A 24,335-nucleotide genomic window follows, 5' to 3' on the forward strand; every position below is an offset into this window, starting at 1 on the left:
CAGGAGAATTATCTATTTCAGTCACTAATCCAAATGGAGAGTTAAACGGACATAAATTCTTTCTATACGTGTACCAGATGTTTAACATAGTCTTTAAAAACGGGTTCTTGATTTCACTTATTTTATATGAGATTTATATGAGATGATGAGATTCTTTTATATGGAATTTCCTCCTTAATTTATTTAGCTACACCAGTGGTTCCCAACCTTGGGTAACCCAGGTGTTTTTGGATTGCAATTTCCAGAACCCTTCATCACCAGGTGTGCTGGCCCAGGTTTCTGGGAACTGCAGTCCAAGAATACCTGGGTTACCCAAGCAGGGTAGATCTGATTTAAATCACTATTTAAAATTTTAAAAATTGATTTTTTTTTACGATGGGGGGGGACTTGTTTTTTATTTAAAGTGTAATTTAAATAAATTTGCTTTTTAAAAAAACAAACAAACCACATTTTAATCTACCCTGTACCCACGGTTGGGAACCACTGATCTACACCAACAGTGGGTGACTATACAGAAGTGGAGGGTGGCACTGGAGAAGCCTGAAGACAATGGTGCCTCGTTGCTATTGCCACAGTTTGGAGGTGATGACAATTTCCTGCAGTCAATACTGAAACTGTGGAGCAACTGAGATGGTTTTCTGTGATGTTAGAGAGTGGCAGTGCAACTTTCCATATCACAGAACGACTCCTCCTACAGAAGAGTAGAATATCTTCATACAACGAAGTACCTAGAGTGGTCTATTGACTAGATAGGCGGGATATAAATAAAATAAAATAAAATAAATACTTTCACACTCTGTTGTTGCTTTTCAGAAACAGCAGGAGCAGTATCATCAATATCAGACTCTTGCATATGTTACAAATGGGTATGGCGAAGGCCTCAAAAATCAGCAGGGGAGATGCATGTTGCCCACCTCAATCTACACTGACTGAGGGTCTCCAGGGTTTTAGATAAGACACTGTCCCAATACTATCTGAGCATGCTCGGGACTGAATCTGTTTTGTCTTGTTTGAAACCTTTTAAACTCAACAGGTTGATAGTGCAAGTCTATTAAAGTTGGTATCTATAAATAAATGTCATCTATGATAAAGCAGGAATTGAAGTAGGAATTGTATGTACAGTTTGAAAGTGTTTTTTCACTAAATAGGTCAGAAGGGGGATAGACATATGGAAGAGCATATAGTCAAGCCTCTTGAACATTGTGGAGCGAAGGACTCACCGACCTACCTACCAACCATATATTTGGAAACATTTTCCATATTCACACTGATACAAGGAAAGGTGGGATCTATTGGGAAATCAGCATGTCTTTAACCCTTTTCCATAACATTGGTTCTTTGGAAGACCAAACTAGATATCTGTTCTTATTACCCATGACTGATGCTGCAGTGGGAAGTAGATGGCACAAATCCCTGGTACTGTACTTCTGGCTAATATGTGAAGGCAAAGAAATGGCACATTTCACCTATTGCAAGATGCATGCAGAATCGGTATTTATGTGAATTGTTAGCAATATGCATCCAAAAATGTTTTCATTGGCAACTATTAGAGAGACACATGGCTTTGAATCCATTTGTCTTCTGTCAGATGTGGAATTTTCTAAATAAAACAGCAATGGATTTAAAGGGATCCAGCTCTTAGTCAAAAAACAGCTGTCCACTAACTAAGGTTTCTGTTATTTTATGGAAGAATTTCCTTTATTCTAATACAATTTGCAAGCTGTATCTTTGCCTAAATTTACTGATTTGCTAAAGGGCAGAAACATATTTTACAGCTATGCACGCTTACTGCATATGTTTAAATGGCATTATCTTGCATCGTTCCTTAGTTTAAAAAAAATAACACCACCAGTACAGGACATTTTCAGAATAAGTATTTCGAGCCTTTGCCCAGCAGGTAATGCTCTGCTCCAAAGAATACTGACCTGTTCATCCAAAAGACAGCCTGACAAGGTCATATTAAGAACAAAACAACATGCCCTGTTTGACCCTACTGCTGATCTCCTGCAGGATAGAAATCTGTCATCTGCCAGCAACTAATGAAATGTGGAAGCTAGAATTTGTTTTCAGGGAGGCAGGTGGAAGATTAATATTTTAGTAAGAGAAAGTATGGCCCAGTTGAAATTAAACACTGCTAGGCTTCAATCCTAAATACACTCACTTCCAAGTAAACATGGGTAAAAGGTAAAGGTTCCCCTTTGCATTTAGTCCAGTCGTGTACGACTCTAGGGCGCAGTGCTCATCCCCATTTCCAAACCATAGAGCCAGCATTTGTCCGAAGACAGTTTCCGTGGTCACGTGGCCAGTGTGACTAGACACAGAACACTGTTACCTTCCCACCAAGGTGGTACCTATTTATCTACTCTCATTTTTTACATGCTTTCAAACTGCTAGGTTGGCAGGAGAAACATGGGTAGGTCCCATTTATTTAGGTGTATATGTCTTTCATTAGGCTTACAAATCTATTTTTGCACTCAGATTTCATTGCATATTGTGGTTTCCCCCTACAACTTGTCTAAGTTACACCACAACTGAGAACTGGCTGAAGGAGGGAAAAGCAAGGAGATCACTCACATTCAGAGGAAGCTTCTATACTAAACACCTGTTTCTGTGTGTCCTCTCGTCTCCTGGATAGACATTATCAGAAGGGAGCTGGACTTTGGATGCCTGAAATCTTTTGATGGCACCATACCCCTAAGAGCACATTCACAGAACTAAGTTGTCTTCTGCATGCCTGGCAGGAGTTGTATAGGGAATGTTTCTGAGTTGATGTGACAAGAATTGAGCTGTGCTTATATGCCTGAAATATGTTGTAAATAAATGGGATTATTCCTCAGGCATACTATATGTTCTTCTTGGGAGTAAGGCTTGCTGAACAAAATGGGACCTACTTCTGAGCAAACATGCAGTGGTTGCTCTGCAAGCCACTTCATGGTGAAACATATGTCACCAATGTTAAGTGATGCTTTGTAGAGAAGCACTTCACAATATGGCTTATGATTTCTATTAATTTGGTTATTAATGTAAGCTTCTAACGACCCCAAGAGAAATTTGGGCTAACACAATACAAAGCATATATATCAATACATCAGGCAAACCCAGGCTTCAGCAATGTATGATCCAGGTGTTAGCAAGTGTTTTAATGTGTTTAACTACAAAGTGTACATGGGTGTTTTTACCTTCTGATAGATGTGTGACTGTTTCAAAAGATCCAGTCCTATAATTTATCTGGATGATGAAGCTAATAAACTGTAGCCACAATAGCTCTGCAATATACTGGCACATATTTTGCCATATACGGTAACTATAGTACTTATTTTCAGATTTAAGTTGCATAGCAACATAAAGCCCACCATGGATAAATGGAAAAAAAGAGGAAAGGTACCATATTTTTCCATTTATGAGACGTCCCCTTTTCTAACCCCAAAATTAAAAAATCTTAACTTAGTTTTGAGTATTCAGCCTCTGGGCTCGGAACGCTCAGACATTACAAGTCCCTGTTGAATCTGAGCCTACAGGCTCCACCTCCAATGAGGTATGTTCCAATTGATTTGTTCAGCATTAGCTGACATCATTTCCACAAGTCTCGTGATTGGAGGAAGCTAAGTCTCCTGACTGTAGGAAGCTAAGCCTCCTTATTGAAGGAAGCCTGTTTACAGAGGCAAGGTATAGATAGGCAGTTTTGTTCTCTCTTCAGCTTACTTCTATGTATAAGATGCACCTCAATTTTTAGTGTAATGATTCTAGGAAAAAGTAGTGTCTTATACACGGAAAAATACGGTAACTTTAATGACTGTAGAATCTATTCCAATATTAAAGGTTGGGTTGACTCTAACACACACAGTCCTGGACAAAAGATTCCATGACCACTCTAACAAACACACGGATCATTTATTAGCTCAATTATTGAGCAAGAGTGGTACAAAAAGTAATAGGCAGCATTAAAATCAAGAAAACCACTATGTAAACCAACAAGAAGCCTAAAAAGCTGTCCACTTCTAAGACAGTATAAAAATCTAGTTGTCCAATATCAAAAGGAGATGACTATGGTAACTAAACAGTAATCCCATATTTTACCTGAACATTTTTAAGTCAATGGGACTTAATTATTTATTTTTATTTTATTACTGTAGATTTATACCGCACCGATCTAGACCAAAGGTCTACTCTGGGTGGCAATTAGATTGGATTCATTTATAAAATATTATTTTTGTAGCTTGGAACTTTTCTGAACTAGAGCATCCAAAATGTTGCATCTAAATGGCCTTGCTGGCTGGGGAATTCCAGGAGATGGGAGTCCAAAGATAAATTTTCTGCTTTTTAACAGGATGCTGCAAGTATGCTCTTAGAAAAAAATCCTACTGAGTTCAAAGGTGATAATGGTCAGGTTAGTATGTAGACAAATTGCAGCTTTCAAAGCATGAAACTTGGAAAGTCATAACTTTTTAAAATAAGGAGAATCTAAGAAAGAAGCAACATAAAAAGAGAAAGAAACCTGGCAGACTCCCCTTGAAACCACTTTATTATGATTGTCAACATGGCTGAATCTACACCTTCATTGTCCTCATCAGAGTGAAAGCTGAAGAGCAAAGCAGAACTTCCTGCAGAGATCTGTGGGAAAGGGGAAATAACATTGATGAGTTATAGGTATGCCCCACCATACAAATCATTACACACAAGTTCTCAGAATGAACAAGGAATGGATACTTGCATTAGAATAACAGTGTTATTCTTTTTTTTTCTGCAACAGTTGGCTGGTTGCAAAGAAAGAAGGAAAATGAAACAGACATCATATGATCACTGCTTTTATTTACTCTGTGATTTCATGCTTAATTTGTTTGACCAATGGAAAATGTCAGAAAAGAGGCAGTTCTAGGTCATCTATTCTGTTTGTAAATAGAAGGTAAATGTAAAATGTTTAACAAGGCAAACAATGATTAACACTGCCCTACATTGCTTGACTTTAAAAAACGAAATAAGTGAAGGAAAAACATCTCCATTTTAGGCTGTTGCTATACAGTATATTATTTCTGGTTTCCCCCTAGGAATTACAAGGATAAAAAAAAGCCTTGTTCTGCCTCAAAACATTCTTGAAAAAATTCCAGTTATCAGGCAATGCAGATTTATTCTAAGGCACTATATCTATTATTGTACCTATTTATACAATAATATTGCATTTCTGCATTTGATGAACTTGTTTCATTCTAGTATGTCCCAAAGCTAGAACTAGGAAGGAAGCATGCAGTTAAAGCATTAAATTGATTTAGGAATAGTCTCTCTCTTGCTCGATTCTCACTTATTTCAGAATGTACCTATACAGCAGGAAAAATATGAATTGATCCACTGTGAATTCACACCCAAGAAGTTGGGTTTGCACAGGTGAATTGGCTGTAGCCAATTAGACAGGGATCAGCAGAGAAAGGAAAACACTGGCTATTACCCTTGTTTGCATCTTATGAAGGCAGGTTCAAGGTGCAAACAAGGGCTGATTAGCAATTTCCTCCTCACTTTCCCCCCCTTCATCTCCTAGGAGCTCTAGCATGAGTACAGAGTCTTAAAAAAGAAAGAGAGAGAGAGAGAGAACAGTATTAGCATTGTTAACAAAGATCTAAAGTCTCCTTAGTGGTCTCTGAAGACATTTATAGCTCAGTCTTGTGTCTCTCTCTATTCAGAATTTGGCCCCTTGGAACGGGAAGAGGAGAACCAACAGACCAAGACATCATTTTTTAAAATATATTACATGGTTGTTTTTACAATTATCAGCTTGAATGGAAAAAGTCTGGGGAGAAGTCAAATGACAGCCAGTTTCCCGTCTGAAGAGGTCTGCTGCCATGCTTCTCCCACTGCTGTAGCCAGGGGGAAAGGCGTGAAATAGAACAGCAGAAGACCTCTTCATAGAAGGATCTGAAACTGTGTGCATCACAAATGTGATCACATCTGATGTGCATGCATTTCCTGGGATGTGTGTGGAAACTAGAAGCCCTTGTAGCAGAGGGGAGGGGGAAAATCAGACTGGGGGAAAAACTCTGGGCTGGTTTGCATTGACATATACATTTCTGGTGGCAGAAATGTTTGATAATTAAACTTCTGTACTGCGACTCTGGAGGCTTCAAGCAACGAAACAGATTACTTGCAAGCTGGATGAGCCATAGAACAAAAAGAGGAAGTCTTAAATTATTGAAAATCCACTTGCCAGTGACATCATCATTGAACAATTACAGGTGTAATGTAACAACAGGATTTTGGCCAATGTCTAATAAAACTGAGATCCAATCTGCCAAAATCTAGCATGTGCCGTACATCCTAAATCAGCTTAACTTCCACCTTGTCAAGCAAATTCAAATTACATGCTGTTGTTATTTGCTATCCAATCACTTCTAACTTAGGGCGACCCTATGAATTATTGACCTCCAAAACATCTTGCAATTTACACTTGTACACTGATCTTACACAATAAAGATGGTGGCTTCCTGTATTAAGTCAGTCCAACTTTTACTTGATCTTTTCCGACAATCTTCTATTTTCCTAGTATTACAGTGAGTTTTGTCTTCTCATGATATGTCCGAAGTACAGTTTAGTCACTTTAGCTTGTAGTAAGAATCAGGCTTGATTTGATTGAAACACATTTTTCTTTTTGGTGGTCCACATAATTTTATTAAAGTTATTGAATTCTCAGGGAGGCATTATTTTTATCTTTTTCTCCTTCAACTGTAACACTGATTTAGCAGTTTTCCCTTCAATCTTCCTCAGTAGGCATTTCAAGTCATTGCTGATTTTGCCAGTAATACGCTGTCACAGCAGCTTTCTAAAATGGCAGGTTCTTAACTGAAAAATTCTTCTTTGACAAACTCTGTCATTCTCGCACCTCTTCTGTATATTTCTTCAGCAGTGTTTTCATCTTGTTTTTAGAAATGTATTCCTGAATTCATTTTTCGACACCTTTAATCCTGGTTTAAACTTTCTTTTGATTTTCTTGGATCATATGAATAAGATCTGGTTTCAGCTTTTTGTTGTCCTCTTCTATTTCTTTGCAATGATTAATAGGTGTCTTTGTCATCCAAGTCATTAAAAAGTCACAACATTCTGATCCTATTTCGCCTACTTTTTGCTTTGTTTCTCATCTGTTATTAACAATTTTAATTTTATTTTATCATCCATCTTTTGGCTATAGGAATTTTGATTTTTTGATAATACTTCTGCTTTCAATCCATAGTTCTTCTAGTTTGCCTGCCTGTGCTTATTAATGCAAATCTGTCCTTTACATTATCTTTATGAACTGCTGGATAGCTCAGTAGTTTAGGTATATGTCTGTGGAACCAGAGGTTGGGAGTTCAATTCCCTACTGTGCCTCTTTGACACTGGACTCAGTGTTCCTTGGGGTCCCTTCCAGCTCTGCAGTTCTATGATTGTTGTGCATGTTTCAATTTTCTGAACATCATGTATGGGTATGAAAGCTGACAGAAAAAAAACTGATTTGTCTGAAAGGTGGTACTGGAGATCATCCCCAGAAAAACACCTCATAATCACCTGATTGATAATGCTTTATTGCAATCTACAGTAGCTTAGTTCACTCACATAAAGTACGGTGATGTTCATATGTTCCAGGGTTTTTGTTTTGTTTTGTTTTGTTTTGTTTTGCAATTTCAGGCTTACCTTGCTTCATATTTCTAAGATTCCAAGTTCCAGTTACATGCATTACGCAACTTCAGACTCTCCTTTTCCATCTGTGTATGTCTGCAACTAAACATCACTTCAGCTTTAATCCATTCGCTTCATTAATAACAGGTAAAGGGAAGGAGACATCACAAGCACAGAAAAATCAAAGATCTTTATGTGCTCTAATGAAGCTGAGTAATAAAGATTAAGGACTTGGGGGGGGGGGAGAAGGATAGGAATAACTCCTTACATTTCCAATACTTAAAATTTGGAATTTCATACTACAAAAGATAAGTGATAGCCATCACTTTGAATGAACGTAAAGGAGGATTACCCAGATTCACAGATGATATGCCTGATAGTCATGATGTCTATATTTGACCTTAAAAAATGGAAGCCATCTGCCTCTGAGTATCCTTTGATGTGTCTGATCTTCATTGACCAGCTGTGATACTTGAACAGGAGGGTCCTTTTGCACTCGGGTCCTACTTGTATGCCTGTCATTGACATCTGACTGGCCACTGCAGGAAATAATGGTGCTCTGGAGTAAATAGGTCTTCGATCTTACCCAGCAGGTCTTTTCTCATATTCTTAAATCTCCATCCATAAATGAGAGTTACAGTGGGGTCTTGACTTAAGAACGGCTTGAGTTAAGAACATTTTGACTTAAGAACCACTCTCATAGGAAAATATTGACTTGACTTACATACTTAGATTTGAGTTAAGAACTGAAAAAAACCCATGTGGGAGGCAGGGAAAGTGCAAAATTTGAACTTTCAGTTAACTGTTGGCCAGTGAAAAGGGTGCCTGTCTGCTTCCTCACTCCTCCCAGCATTTAGAGAGTGGATTGGGAGACAGTCTTCGGACTGCCTGGTACTGCCTGGACTGTATTTTCCCTGCCTTCCCTGAACCTTTCTTGACCTAAGAAAAAAAGAAACAAAATATCCCCCTCTAGTGGTCGAAGGCAGAATAGCAGCTTCACCCATTAGTTTCTATGGACGGAAAAGAGCAGATACGGATCAAATGGTTTTCAATGCATTCCTATGGGAAATGCAGATTTGACCTGAGAACTTTTTGACTTGAGAACCGCCTTCCAATACGGATTAAGTTCTCAAGTCAAGACCCCACTGTACTGGATAACTTTTGAGCATGTTGCTCTTTCACAGCCTGAGGGAAAACCATATCTGTGGCTTTGAGCACCTTGGAGGAAAGTGCAGTCAATGTACAATAAGCAAATAATGTACAATAACCTGCACCCTTTGTATTTATTATTTTAATAATAACTCTCAAGTACATTTTTCTAGCTATTATAGATAAGTACAGCTGAGAAAAAGTACTTTATGTAAGTCAACCAATGACTTCATAGCTGTGCTGAACTTTGAATCTGGGTCTTTCAGGTTAATAGTTCAGTCTGCTATATACTACAACATTTACAACACTTTTGATTTTATATTTCCAGTGACCAAATTCAATTGTACTGTATGTATAAACATTCATAAACAGTCCTGTTATATAACATTGGATGGGGCATAGCTAATTATAACAGCTGTCATTGAAAATGAACTTTTTTAGTTCTGATTCATAGGAATAAGTCATTTAACTTCTCTTAGAGATTCTCTCAGATATTAAATAAAATAATGATGCAAATACTGTGTCTGTGTTTGAAAGTATATTTTCACTAAATAGGTCAGAACAGAAGGTGGACAGACATATGGAAATGTATACAGTCAAGCCTCTTGAACACTGGGAACCCACCTACCTAATATCTGGAAACATTTTCCATATTCACACTGGTACAAGGAAAGGTGGGATCTATTGGGAAATCAGCATGTCTTTAACCCTTTTCAATAACATTGTTTCTTTGGAAGACCAAACTAGATATCTGTTCTTAGTACCCATGACTGACGCTGCAGTGGGAAGTAGATGGCGCATGTCCCTGGTACTGTACTTCTGGCTAATATGTGAAGGTGAAGAAATGGCACATTTCACCTATTGCAAGATGCATACAGAATCAAGATTTATGTGAATTGTTAGCAATATGCATCCAAAAATGTTTTCATTGGCAACTATTAGAGAGACACATGGCTTTGAATCCACTTGTCTTCTGTCAGATGTGGAATTTTTTAAATAAAACAGCAATGGATTCACAGGGATCCAGCTCTCAGTCAAAAAACAGCTGTCCAGTATCTAAGGTTTCTGGTATTTTATGGAATAATTTCCTTTATTCTAATACAATTTGCAAGCTGTATCTTTGCTTAAATTTACTGAATTGCTAAAGGGCAGAAACATATTTTACAGCTATGCATGCTTACTGCATATGTTTGAATGGCATTATCTTGCATTCCTTAGTATGGAAGTACTCTGTGTGTGTGTGTGTGTGTGTGTGTGTGAGAGGGGGGGGCAGTTGGAAAGTGATATTCAGGACCAGTGTGAACCCCCCTTTCCTTTCTTCAATTGTTTTCCAATGTTTTTTTAAAAATATTTTAACATTTTCTTACATATAAGAGGTTAGCATTAGATTACTCTATCACCTTATTGCTGGTTGTTATTATTATTTCCTGTATTTATGCAGGAACTCCCAAAACATTCAATGCCCTTGTATGAGCATTGACTGCAATTTCAAATACAACACAGGCTAGAATCAAATACAGTGTAGTCACTCCCTTATTCGTTGATGTGGTGGCATGTGATGGTCAGTCAAAACGTTATGTTAAAAATCTCTTAAGCATTTTCCTAAATACAGTACTTGCCTGCCATCTAGTGGCTTGAGTTCACAAAGAAAGCCAGAGAGAAAAAAACATTGTGGCACCATTAAGACAGCACATATTTTCACTGGTAGGCAAAAAGATGCACTCATATTTTATTAAGGACCATAATATTACATAATTCTCTTTAATGTGCCACAGTATGTCTGTCTTTTTTATTTTTTACATTTTTGTTTTGTTTTGACCTGATATGCTAGCACAGACTAACATAGCTATTTCTTCTAAAACTACAACCTGAGCAAAAAACAATTATCTTTTATGTTCATCGCTTATGCCATGATTAATTCACTTTGGCCTAAAAAAGAAAAAAATACAATGCTTTTAAAAAGCAACATATGAAGAACAGTAGACTGAATAATGATTTTGTAATTTAATTATTTGTGGCAAGTAGCTGAATGTTTTGTAACTGTATGTCTGCTTGGTATCTTTGGTCAGTGTGTAAACTAATCTACACAAGCAAGAATCCTAGTTTTCCAGAGTTCTCATCACATGAAAAGCCATGTGATAGATACCTAGTGTATAGATACCTAGTGTATCCTTTCCATTAGAAGAATATGAGGACAGAATATGAGGACAGAAGGCAGGGAAGGGTGAATAAGATTGCGGAAGCAGTATTAGTATTGCTCACTGATAGTTGTTTATTACATATGCTGTAGCACAATTTGCACTGGCAGTCAAGAAGCTGCATTTATATTTTGTTAAGGACCATAATATTATGTAATTGCCATCAACATGATCAGAGAGTCTGGATGTTTGTTTTAAAGGATGCTACAATTTGACTATTGAGAAGCATCTGAATGAGCTGTTATAATCACCAGTTTTTAAGCTGGAAATTTTATCTCATATTGTACATAAAGGCTTTTGGTTATAAACAATACAGTTGTTGTTATTGAATAAGACTTAAACAGGATTTAGGTCACATCATTATGTGGCTCAGATGCCACACATGACAATAGCGTTTTTGGTTTGCCTGTAGAAGAGAACCTACAAATACAAGCATCTTGGCTGTCTTTCATATGTTGCCTTCCTGGATAATCCTCAATTGAATGAACCAAAGACAAATCAGCTACAAAGGCTGAATATGTAGTGTAGTAGACACATGACTAACATGGTAGGAAAAAAAACAAAGATAATGACTGTGGTCTTTCAGCTTACCCTAACATATTGTTGTTAGGACCAACCAACATTCCAAAGAACTTTGCAAGCTTCAAAGAATTCTTCAGACTTCTTCAGCCGGTTATGTGGTACAAGTATCACATGCTGGGGTGGGGGTGGAATATACATGTTCAAACACTAGGCCAGATGTAGACCTGGAGTTTGTAGTTCAGCCCCAGACTCTATTGAGTATGGCCACATTAGCTAAAAAACACTTTACCAGTTATGATAGACCTTCATTAGTATGTTTCTGGCATTTGAACCCAGGTCTCCTCCAAGAGGAGACTCTTCCATACAACATCAGTCTGGCTGAAATCATACCACTACTGGAAACAGCCATTAACCTGCTCTTGAATTACTTCTGTACCAGTCCATTTATGTTTAAGAAAGTGTTTAAGACTGAGATGCCATATTGTGTACTGTATATTACTATGTAAATTCATTCATTTGTTTATACCAGTGACAGCGAATCTTTTTGGGCCCAAGTGCCCAAACTAAGGGGGGGGGACAAAGCCAGCAGGCGGCAGAACCAGAAGTGGAGGTGGTGGAACCAGAAGTGGCGGCGGAAGGGGGAATCCTGGGCATGCAGGTGCCTCGAGATCCCACTCCGGATCTGCCACCAGCACCAGCTGCTCCGGATCCTGCCCCTCCGCCTGTTGAAGTGCCAGCACTGTGTCTGCCGCCACCACCTCAGGTTTGGCTGTGTGTGTGTGTGGGGAGGAGTGATCTGGCGACTTATGGCTTGCGTGCCCGCGGAGAGGGCTCTGTGTGCCAGCTGTGGCACGCGTGTCATAGGTTCACCATCACTGGTTTATACAAGAGGTCCCCAACCCCCCAGTCCACGGTGAGACAGATCTCCCAAACCCCTGCACGCACTCTCCCCCCGCACAGCCCCTTTGCATATGCGCACAAGTGCCCCCCAAGTGCCCTTGCCCTTCCTGTGTGCATGTGTGCGCCCCATGCGAGCAACCCCCGCTACTTTGTGCATGCACCAGAGCCCATACATGCACATGCATCCCTTCACGTGAGCCAGTCCGTGGTGCTATAAAAGGTTGGGGACCACTGGTTTATGCTATTTTTAACCTGCCTTTCTCCTTAAAAAGGACCCAAGGTGGTTTCCAAAAATTAAAAGACAGTATTTAAGTTAGTAACAGTGAGCATACAATACTAAAAGGATCAATAAAAAACAAAAACAACACCAAAACACCTTCAAAGCAGTGAAGTTCAACAATCCATACCTCACTCAAAAGCCTGCCTGAGGAGAAAGGTCTTTCCCTGCTTGCAGAAGGACAGCAAAGATGGGGACCAGCCTGGCTTACAGTGGAAGGAGTTCCACAGTCTGGGCCCAGCAAGAGAGAAGGCCCTCTTCTCTGTCCCCACCAAACGTACATGTTTTTAATGTGTGGATTACTATGTAAATCAAATTATATATCCATATCTATGGATACCCAGTGTGGCATAGCGGATAGAATAAAGAATTAGACCTCTAATCCCCCCTCTGCCATGGAAACTCACTGGGGGAATGGATATTCACTCCTTAAATATCTCACTTATTTCGAAAATCCTATTAGGGTCGCTTTAAATCTGTTTGCACACAGCTTTACCCACTGACGTGGTCTCAGGCAAAAGTGACCACTTCTTGCATACTGACGTGATATCCTTTCACACAAGGGATAAATGCATTTATCTGCAACCTCCTGAGCATCTTTAATAGGAAGGAATTGATTTTAGAAGAACTGTCTCTCTGGGAAAATGTGTATATGATGAATGCAGGCCTATTCTGAAGAGACTGCTTTCAAACTTGTTCCGTGTTACTTCACAGCTACCTCCCTTCAAAGCTGAACGTTTTAGTTAAGTGGGGCCCTTTTAAGGACAAAGGCGGGGTAAAAAAATTACTTAAATAAATAAATACATAAATAACAAGTGTCTTTTCAAAAAAATAAGTATGCAAAGAAATGGAAGGGATCAAAACACTCAATATGGCTGCTGAAGCAGCATCCCTCCGAAGTAAAAAAGTTGGATAAATTACTTTAAAAAAAAAGAAGAAGACCGAAACTCCCAGAACTCTCTCGCCTACCCGACCGCTTCGTTTCTCAGGGAGCACGAAAGGGTGGGAGGGACGCGGCCTTCCTTTGGGAGGCTGCCATTCCGGCCCCAAGGACGGGCGGTCGGGCGGTCGGGCAGGCGAGCCCCTTGTCGCGGCCCTTGCGCGGGTGGCGCCTCTGCAGCGCCTCACGCCGCGGGGTGGAAAAAGGGTGGCTCGGGGCGCCATCGAGTCGGGCCCTCAGAAGGCTCTTCGCGCCCGCTCCGACCCACGCCAAAGACACCGGGTAGGACGCTCAGCATCCTGGCGAGGGTCCGGGAAGAAACGGCGGGCGTGCATTTCCACACGTGAGGGGTGGGAGTGTGTTCATATCCTGCGAGCGTGCATTCCCACCTGTGCGTGTATATGAGAGAGAGAGAGTTAGAGGGAGGGACAACTCACGATTTCCCCTTCTGTGGGGGACGCCTTTTTTGGTCGCCCTAAAGAGCCTCTTTTCCGCCCGGAAAAATGCCCGCCCCCGGCCGCCCACCCCAAGTAGCCCCTTCTCTTTATCTGCGGAGCAACTGAAACCTTTAGCACTCCCTTTCGTCGTCGTCGTCGTCGCCCCAACTTCTCCTCTCCGCATTCAAAGCATTTAATGCCCTCAAACCCACCCACCCCTCATTATTACTTTTTTTTATTCTGGTTTTTGTTGTTTTGCGTGGAAGGGAGCTGTTGCCTTGCTTCAGGAAAAAGGAGAGGGAAATTACCCTAATAGAGCAAGCCGGCCCTTTTTGGATTCAGAAGTAAGCTCCTTTTCGTTCACTGGAATGCTTCCTCTCAGGTAAGTATGTGTAGGATTGCAGCCTAACAAACCGTGATGGTAATCCGGAACTATAGCGCCGGTTTTTTTACCCCAGGATAGGAAAATAGGTTTTCCCTAACATGGGTATTGTTTTCTATTACGCGCTACTTAATAGACCTTATTTCTTATTCACGCTACCTAGTTTAAAACGAGCTCTTGCTGCTTCTATTTTGATGCTTTTGACTTTCTTTCACAGCCTTCGTTTGTCCTTGCCTTTCCCTAGAAATCAGTACTGTATTTTGGTTAGAGAGAAGTGGAATCCGTCTCTGTTCCATATTTTTAGTTTCGTTCCATATTAGGGCTAGTGATCCGTTGAAGCCAAAGTCTCCTGGCACTTTAAAAATCTGTAAAATTAATGGTACAAATTTTGGCAGGCTACAATTCTCTTTATTATTTGCGTGAGATTTTAACACACACACCCCCTCCGAGAGAGTTGAATGAACCCTGGGTTGGATTGGGTTGCACTCCCTCTAACAACACAGGTACGCCCAGGTGTTTTTCTCTGATCCTGGATGCCCAGGGTTTGACAGTAGACGGGTGCCTTTGCACAATTAAAACTAGTGTGCCCAGCTGCACCCATTCCAGGAGAGGTCTGATCTGGCCATGGTGACACGTCTTACTCATATCTGAGCTGGATTACTGTAATGCTTTCTATGTGGGGAGGCCTATGGAAAGTGTCTGGAAACTTCAGTGGGTCCAGAATATAAGCAGCCAGATTGCTCCCCTTACTGACTGGCTGTCTGAGAGGGGTTTATAAATGGATTTGTGTGCCTTTTGGCTTTTAAACATGATTAATTTTATTACCATTTTAAACATACTTTTTTGTTTAATTCTTTCTAAATATTTAAATACTTACCTTTTTTTAGTTTTCAAATATTGTCTTTTTAATTATGTAAGTAAGCCGCCTTGGGTCCTTTTTAAGGAGAAAGGCAGGGTAAAAATGTTCTGTAGAATGCCCTCTCAAGAAAAACTTCCGTTATGCTATTTTTAATATTATTTAGGATTAGAATTGTATCTTACTTAGGTATTCATGAAAACAACCAGTGTCCAGCCTAATCCTTAAAAGGGAAAGGGTCCCTTTGACAATTAGTACAAGTTGTGTCAGACTCAAAGCCGTAGAGCCAGCGTTTGTCTGTAGACAGTTTCCGTGGTCACGTGGCTAGCACGACTGGACATGGAATACCATTACCTTCCCACCGTGGTGGTACCTATTTATCTGCTCGCATTTTTACATGCTTTCAAACTGCTAGGTTAGCAGGTGCTGGAACAATCGCCGGAAGCTCACTCCAACTCGTCAATTTGAACTGCTGGTCTTTCGACCTTGCAGCCCAGAGGCTTCTGCGGTTTAACCCGCAATGCCACCTTACAGAACTACTTATCTAGAAGTAACAGTTTTGGATATAATCATGCAGTATTTATCCAGAAGTGTGCATACTTACGATTACTATCTTAAGTGATATACTGTGCTCCAAATTCATCTCTACTTCAAAGGGATATATGGGCTGTCAATTTTTTAGAGGATGTGAATGTGTTTATGGTTGTTGTAGGTTTTTCAGGCTGTTTGGCCGTGTTCTTAAGTTTTGTTTTTTCCCTAACGTTTCGCCAGTCTCTGTGGCCGGCATCTTCAGAGGGCAGGAGTCAGAACAGAGCACAGACAGAGTTCTTACTCCTGTCCTCTGAAGATGCCAGCCATAGAGACTGGCGAAACGTCAGGAAGAAAAACCTTAAGAACACGTCCAAACAGCCCAAAAAACCTACAATAGCCATTGGATCCCGGCCGTGAAAGTCTTTGAGAATACATTGAATATGTTTATTTTCCACACAATATATTGTATACCCTTCAAAATTTGAAAGCTAGTAATTCTCATAATTTAAAGGTCCATAATGCAATTCACAAAAAATAAAAGATTTAAGTCTAAAGCTAAATATTTTTAGACCTAGAATTGAAACCTGCCAAGCCCCAAACCTGGGAATTTACACAAACATTCAGCTCAAAGAATTCTATAGCTGTGCCAGATTTGAAGTGAAGCTGACAAAAATCAATTTGATGCACAGGTAAAGAAAATTTAAATGTGCCATTGCCTACCCTTTGCTCATTTTTCCACTTTTCAGAAAGCCTTATTGTGTATTTCTGTCAGATTTTGGTAAAAACTACTCATGTGTTTCACTAAGGCTTGTTGAGGAAAGACGTTTTTCACTGGTATTATAGTGTACAGAACAAATAACCCAAAGTTAATCCAGGACTCATCTCCCATTAGAATCTGGGAACGAACTGCTGGCAAACTAAAGTGCATAGAAAGTTTCATTCTGAAGCTGCTTGTGTGCCAGAGTTTTCAGAAGGAATCCATTGTACTATACATTATAGGTAACATTTAGTCCTCTACTTAAGGAATGTGATCCCATATTGTCGGAGGGCAACAATTGTGACCGTAAGCGTAAGGGGATGGATTGCAAAACATCCGCTGCCCTGTGGTCTCCCCAGTCTCTGTCTTCTATTTATGATTAGAAATGCCTGGCCAAAACCTTTTCAGTCTCCTTTGGCAGGTCTTGGAGCCAAACACAGGCTCTATCTAAAAAGAAAGATACCTCAAACCGCCAGATACAGGGGAAGCTATCAGGAGACAGGTATCTAGTTACCTCATGTGCTTCCAGAGACATCTGGTGGGCCCACTGTGAGATAGAAAGCTGGGCTAGATGGGCCCTTGGCCTGATCCAGCAGGGCTCTTCTTATGTTCTTATTTCATTCATTCTGGAGGGAATTATTCTGCAGGGCAGCTGTGATGTTGCTAATGGTGTGTGGAGCCTTGGGACTAACTTTTGGAAGAGCCCTTGCCATGAACTGTATCTCTGACATTTTATTACTTATCATAGCATATTAAAGACATCTGACTTAGCTTCCAGTTTCCTATTTTTGTAGAGCTTGAGATGATGGAAGAGAGCTTTAATTCCTAAATTGGGAGGCTTTGATGATCCAGTATATACAGTATGTGACTTAAATTTGTGAAATGTGTTCCTCATTATTTTATAGCTTTGAACTTCTTGCTGCAGTGGTTCTTTCTTGATAAAATGGTCAGTTAAGGCCTGTTGCACAATATAACAAGTAAGCTATGATTTTGCTAAATGTTTGGAGTGAGTGGGATCTTTGCTAATGGATCTTTGGATAAGAAGGTTGAAGACTAGTGACAATAGCTATTAGAGGGTAACAGCCAGGGGCAGTCCTAGATACATTTGTTTGTTTGTTTGTTTGTTTGTTCAGTTTCTATACCACTTATCTGACTGCAAGGCCACTCTTGTTGGTTTACTAAAAAAATATATGACACACACAAAAAAGACATACATCAAATTATAATTATTGGGTATAAACTCAAAATTAAGCAGAACCTAACTCAAATCACGGATATTCCTTCACGGATTACTGCCCTGTCGTGGCGAAGGGGCTTGAGTAATTCAGAGAAGCTATGTGCTATGCTGTGCAGGGACACCCAAGATGGCCAGGTCATAGTGGAGAGTTCTGACTAAATGCAATCCACCTGGAGCAGGAACTGGCAAACCAGTATCTTTGCCAAGAAAACTCCATGGACAGAAACAAAAGGCTAAAAAATATGATGCTGGGAGATGAGCCCCTCAGGTTGGAAGGTGTCCAACATGCAAGCCGAAAGGACACTCGGCTGCAGATGTGCCTGGAAGTGAAAGGAACGTCCGATGCTGCAAAATAGAGTTTTGTCAAGAGAACAAGCTGGTCATCACAAACACTGTTTTCCAACAACACAAGAAACGACTCTACACATGGACAATACCGAAATCAGATTGATTATGTTCTCTGCAGCCAAAGATGGAGAAGCTCTATACAGTCAGCAGAAACAAGACCTGGAACTGATTGTGGCTCTGATCATCAGCTTCTTACATCAAAACTCAAGCTTAAACTGAAGAAAGTAGGAAAAACCACTGGGCTAATCAGGTATAATCTAAACCAAATCCCTTATGAATACACAGTGGAAGTGAAGATTTAAGGAACTACATTTGGTGGACAGAGTGCCTGAGGAACTATGGCTGGAGACTCATAACATTGTACAGGAGGCAGCACCGAAAACCATCCCAAAGAAAAAGAAGTGCAAGAAAGCAAAGTGGATGTCCAACGAGGCCTTACAAATAGCACAGAAGAGAAGGGAAACAAAATGCAAAGGAGATAGGGAAAGTTACAGAAAATGGAATGCAGACTTCCAAAGAATAGCAAGGAGAGACAAGCGGGCCTTCTTAAATGAACAGTGCAAAGAAATAGAGGAAAATAATAGAAAGGGGAAAACCAGAGATCTGTTCAAGAAAACTGGAGATATTAAAGGAACATTTTTTTTGCAAAGATGGACATGATAAAGGACAAAAATGGTAGGGACCTAAGAAAAGCAGAAGACATCAAGAAGAGGTGACAAGAATACACAGAGGAATTATACCAGAAAGATCTGGATGTCTCGGACAACCCAGATAGTGTGGTTGCTGACTTTGAGTCAGACATCCTGGAGAGTGAAGTCAAGTGGGCCTCAGAAAGCCTGGCTAACAACAAGGCCAGTGGAGGTGATGGCATTCCAGTTGAACTATTTAAAATCTTAAAAGATGATGCTGTTAAGGTGCTATACTCAATATGCCAGCAGTGGCCAGAGGATTGGAAAAGATCAGTCTACATCCCAATCCCAAAGAAGGGCAGTGCCAAAGAATGCTCCAACTACCGCACAATTGCACTCATTTCACATGCTAGTAAGGTTATGCTCAAAATCCTCCAAGGTAGGCTTCAGCAGTATGTAGACTGAGAACTCCCAGAAGTGCAAGCTGGATTTCGAAGGGACAGAGGAACTGGAGACCAAATTGCTAACATGCGCTGGATTATGGAGAAAGCCAGAGAGTTCCAGAAAAACATCTACAGTACTTCTGCTTCATTGACTATGCAAAAGCCTTTGACTGTGTGGACCACAACAAACTATGGCAAGTCCTTTAACAAATGGGAGTGCCTGATCACCTTATCTATCTCCTGAGAAATCTGTATGTGGGACAGGAAGCAACAGTTAGAACTGGATATGGAACAACTGATTGTTGGTACAGTGGGGTATTGACTTGAGAACTTAATCCGTATTGGAAGGCGGTTCTCAAGTCAAAATGTTCTCAAGTCAAATCTGCATTTCCCATAGGAATGCATTGAAAACCATTTGATCCGTATCTGCTCTTTTCCGTCCATAGAAACTAATGGGAAGCTGCTATTCCGCCTTCGACCACTAGAGGGGATATTTTGTTTTTAGGTCAAGAAAGGTTCCAGGAAGGCAGGGAAAATACAGTCCAGGCAGTACCAGGCAGTCTGAAGACTCCCAATCCACTCTCTAAACGCTGGGAGGAGTGAGGAAGCAGACAGGCACCCTTTTCACTGGCCAACAGTTAACTGAAAGTTCACATTTTGCACTTTCCATGCCTCCCACGTGTTTTTTTTTCAGTTCTTAACTCAAATCTAAGTACTTAAGTCAAGTCAATATTTTCCTATGAGAGCGGTTCTTAAGTCAAAATGTTCTTAACTCAAGTCGTTCTTAAGTCAAGACCCCACTGTAAAGGAGTACGACAAGGCTGTATATTGTCCCCCTGCTTATTTAACTCATATGTAGAATACATCGTGCGAAAGGCTGGACTGGAGGAATCCCAATCCAGAATTAAGATTGCTGGAAGAAATATCAACAACCTCCGATATGCAGATGATACCACTCTGATGGCAGAAAGTGAGGAGGAATTCAAGGACCTCGTAATGAGGGTGAAAGAGGAGAGCACCAAAAATGGTCTGACACATTACAGTAGGACCGCAGTATCCTCAGGTGATCGGTGTGAAGCCCTGTGGATACCAAAAAACACAGATGTAGCGATGACTATACATTGCATGGTCTCTGGATCCCTCTACTGGCCAGTTCTGGGAAAAACACCCTGGAAATATATATAAATTCCGTATTTTTGCAGCCATAAGACGCACCATAAGACACCCCCCCTCCAGGTCCTTTAATGTTTTAAATATCTGCAAAATTACTTCTATTTAGACTTAATTTATGGGGAAGCGATGCAGCTTCCTGCCAGGCTCTGAACGACAGACAGCTATTCTAGCCTCCTTTCCCCATCCAGCAGGTTCTCAGTCATAACTTTATCTTCCCCTCGCCAGTCTCAGGCCTATTAAATTTACCAGTAATTGGTTTCAGAAGTTTTTGTTATTCCTCTGCAGTGCTCTCCTCTCCTCTCTCTCTCTCTCTGCTTCCCCCGGCATCCGGCTGTGCACTAAATGGCGTTGGTCCTACAGGGCTGCTACCGATGCCCTGTAGTACCAGTGCTACTAATGAGTACAGAGCCTAGCTGTGTATGACAGTGGCATGGGCTCTGGGGAATTGCACCATTTTTTACAGTATTCGCTCCATAAGACACACACACTCCCCCCCCACTTTTTTTGGGGGGGAAGTACGTCTTGTGGAGTAAAAAATACGGTATGTATTTACCTTTGTTGTACCAGTGTGTTCCTTACAGGGATTGCCTGTGTGTACAACCTGCACTGCTTCTTTTCAAGATCAAAGCCAGGAAGGTGGCTGCCATTACTGCGGCACATATATTAACTTTTAAATTTTTTGTTGCCTGATACATTGATAAAAGTATGTCACGGGGGGGGGGGACTGACACCATTACATTACTAGTGGGTAAAATTTCTTTATTATTATTTATATGGGAAGCTACATTGAACCATTGGTATGCTAATGTCACCTGGGGGGAGTGATCCCCAGTATTGCCGTGTGGATATCCCATGTCCATTGTGTGCAGTGCATTTCTGCAAGAGCAGCCAGTGCAAAAGAGGACAGTTTCCTAAACAGAAACCCCTTCTTGATCAATGTTTCCTTTAATTTTCAGCCCTGTAGGTGCCCACACAGAAGCAGCTTACCTACCCTGCTGCCTCTGGGTGCTGCCTCTTAAGTGGGTGCCTACCAGAGGTGGCAAGGTGCCGAACTGCAGAACATCTGTTGAACCATTGACTGAACTGGCGTGGTTCATGCCCCTCTCTATTCAGAACCCCCCCCCCCGAAGCTTCTAAATAACATATAAATATGTTAATAGTGAGGAATCCACAGTAACTTAAGAGCTTATTTATGTATTCATTTATCTATAATATTTATATGGTGCCTTTCTCCTAAAGGATCCAAGATGGCTTACAGTATTAAAGGAAACAAAGTTAAAAGCTAAGTAATAAATTATTACAATATTTAAAAAGCATTAAACAGATATCACATTGAAACTCATAATAAGAGTAATATTAAAAGTACAAGTAAAACAACAGAATAAAAAAAAAGAAAATAATCCCTTTTAAAAAAACCTCTTGATAAACCAATCATTTAAAGGAAAGAAGGCTTGAAGAGAAACATCTTTGTCTGCTTGCAGATGGACAACACAGATGACCTAGCCTGGCCTCCAGTGAGAGGGGGTTCCAGAGTCCAGGAGCAGTGACAGAGAAGGTCTTAGAATTACCCAATCAAAAAAATGAGATCAGGTTAGTCTGGCAGGATTTGTTCTTTACAAATTCATGTTGGCTTGTAGTTTTTATTGCATTGTTTTCTAGGTGCTTGCATATCGACCACTTCTTTATAATCTGTTCCAGAATTTTCTCTGGGATTGATGTTAGGCTGACTGGTCTGTAGTTCCCAGGTTCCTTTCTTTTGCCCTTCTTGAAGATAGAGACAATATTAGCTCTCCTCCAATCATCTGGTACCTCACCATGATTCCATGATTTAAAGAAAATAATGCACAGTGGTTCTGAGAGGCCTTCAGCCAGTTCTTTCAATATTCTTGCATGCAGTTCATCCAGCCCTGGGGATTTGAACTTGTTCAAGGTGGTAAGGTATTCTTTGACTATTTGTTTATCAATCTCCAGCTGCAGTCCTGTCCCCTCCACTTGCTCTTCACATTTGTCTGGACAGACTATAGGAAAAGACTGAGCTAAAATAGGAATTGAGCACTTCTGCCTTTTCTTTGTCTTCTGTTATCATTTTTCCATCTCAATTGAGTAGCTGAGTCACTGTTTCTTTTATTTGTCTTTTGCTGCGCACATACCCAAAGAATTTTTTTGGTGCTTTTAGTGTTTCTAGCTAACCTCAGCTCATTCTCAGCTTTTGCCCTCCTAATGCTGTCTGTGCAATTCCTTGCTACTTTTTTTGTTGTACCTTTAGAACTTCCTTTTTAAGGAACTCCCACCCCGCTTGGACTCCTTTTCTTGTTAGAATCTCCTGCCATGGGGCCTTACCGTTGTTCTGAGTTTATTAAAATTGGCATTTAAAAAAAACATATGTGTGGCTACACTCTGCTTAGTTTTCCTTTGAAATCAAGAATTCTAGTAGAACATGGTCACTCTTGGCCAGAATTCCCCTTACTGCTACTTCTTCCACCAGGTAATCTCCGCTGGTTAGAATCAAGTCAATGATAGCTAGCCCTCTAGTTTCTTCTTCTGTTGTAGGAGAAAATTATCAGCCACACCTTCTCCAGTGCTCCTACCAGATTTGTCTGTGAGGGTGATGGGACCATGAGGCAGGCTTGTCCTGATGATCTTGACACTTGGTTAGGCTTATAAAGGGAGATATGGTGTTTGAGACAGCTTAATAATCCAAGAATACATTCTGACCTTCATAAATTGTCTGTATATATCTAGTATATACACAAAGTTTGATTAGTTCAGGTGTGATGTCTATCTGTGTATTCTTACTTAATGTGAATACGTCCTGTATTAATGTTCATCCTGTTTGCCTTATGTATTTTATTTCTTTCCTCATTTCTAATTTAGTGGTAGGACATAGTCATTGCATGGTTAAGCATTAAATTAGAATTAGAAGAGGAAAGGAAAATACATTTGAGGAAAATGAAATATATAAGCACAGGTTTGTTTTCATAGCATTAAACTGGTTGAATGTTTCATCTTAGTTTAAGGTAACATGGCGATAGGATGCAGCTAGTGTGATGGGCTACTTTCAGGAAAATCTTGAAAGTTGCATGAGTGTAAATCTACTTTCTTACAGAATTCATAGTTTAAATGAGATGTCAGAAGTACTCATGCCAAACGTTTTGTTGGTTTTCCAGGTGGGATGGATTCATCGTTGTCAACCAAATTTTTGGATGTAGATTTGAAGCTAATGGAAATACACTACCACCCAAAAGAAGTACTTGTGAAATTTCAAGGCCAATATAACACAGAAGATGAGTTTGACTACCACATATTACAAAATGAAATACAGCAGGTACCAAAAGTGAAGGACAGTGTTGGCATTGGTGACTTTTGTTTAGTGGAAGAATCAGATTGTGGAGAATGGTACAGAGGAAGAGTAGTACAAAGGAAGAACCAGATCTATGATGTATTTCTTATTGACTGTGGAAAAATATTGTCAGTTTATGAAGCTCACATTGCTTGTGCCACTGAAGAGCTGTTTCAGCTTCCTCCAAAAATAGTTTCTGGGATTTTTGCAAATATATTGCCACTTGATGAGAAATGGTCTCCAAAAGCATTGAATTACTTTTCAGCCTTAAGAGACTTGAAGATTAAAGGTCATGTAGAAGCCATTCTGCAGCACCAAACATTGCTCCTTGATGTGCCAAAAATAGCTAGTGATATTGTTGAACTAAATTTAGGAAAACTTGTTGATGGAGACACATTCTGTCTCATTGTAGAGATGTTAATGGAATCTCCACAAGAGCCTCTCTGTAAACAAATGCCAGATTTATTGCAACAGAAATACACAAGCTCTACATTATTCAGTACTGGAAGTGAACCAGAACAACCAATTCTGCATAGCCTCCAACCACGTTTGTCTGGTGGTGAGGTGGAGAAGGTAAG

At 40.2% G+C, this 24,335-nt stretch overlaps 1 protein-coding gene and 1 long non-coding RNA gene across 9 annotated transcripts in view; one reads left to right on the plus strand and one right to left on the minus strand.

The window, feature by feature from the left end:
- Positions 1-343: 343 nt before the first annotated feature.
- Positions 344-12,904, minus strand: LOC140708212 (uncharacterized). The gene is made up of 3 exons (XR_012088408.2): positions 12,815-12,904; positions 7,654-7,740; positions 344-4,611 (listed from the first exon to the last, which is right to left on the minus strand). It is a non-coding gene; the product is annotated as an uncharacterized LOC140708212 (long non-coding RNA).
- The window catches only part of TDRD15 (tudor domain containing 15), a 93,592-nt gene continuing 81,802 nt past the window's right edge, over positions 12,546-24,335 (plus strand). For 2 of the 8 annotated variants that reach the window (XR_013542746.1, XR_013542747.1), the window contains exons 1-2: positions 17,493-22,007; positions 23,585-24,330. Coding sequence is in view for 2 of the 8 variants with exons in the window: in XM_078388766.1 (XP_078244892.1) it covers positions 21,998-22,007; positions 23,585-24,330 (756 nt within the window). In the remaining 6 variants the exon portion in view is untranslated. Of the gene's footprint in view, positions 14,406-16,399; positions 16,520-17,492; positions 22,008-23,584; positions 24,331-24,335 lie in introns of those variants that run through there. The other 6 variants (XR_012087848.2, XR_012087844.2, XR_012087847.2 and 3 more) reach the window with 6 other exon arrangements.

The sequence above is a fragment of the Pogona vitticeps genome, chromosome 1 (genome assembly GCF_051106095.1).
Source record: "Pogona vitticeps strain Pit_001003342236 chromosome 1, PviZW2.1, whole genome shotgun sequence".
In the NCBI taxonomy this organism is placed as follows: Eukaryota; Metazoa; Chordata; class Lepidosauria; order Squamata; family Agamidae; genus Pogona; species Pogona vitticeps.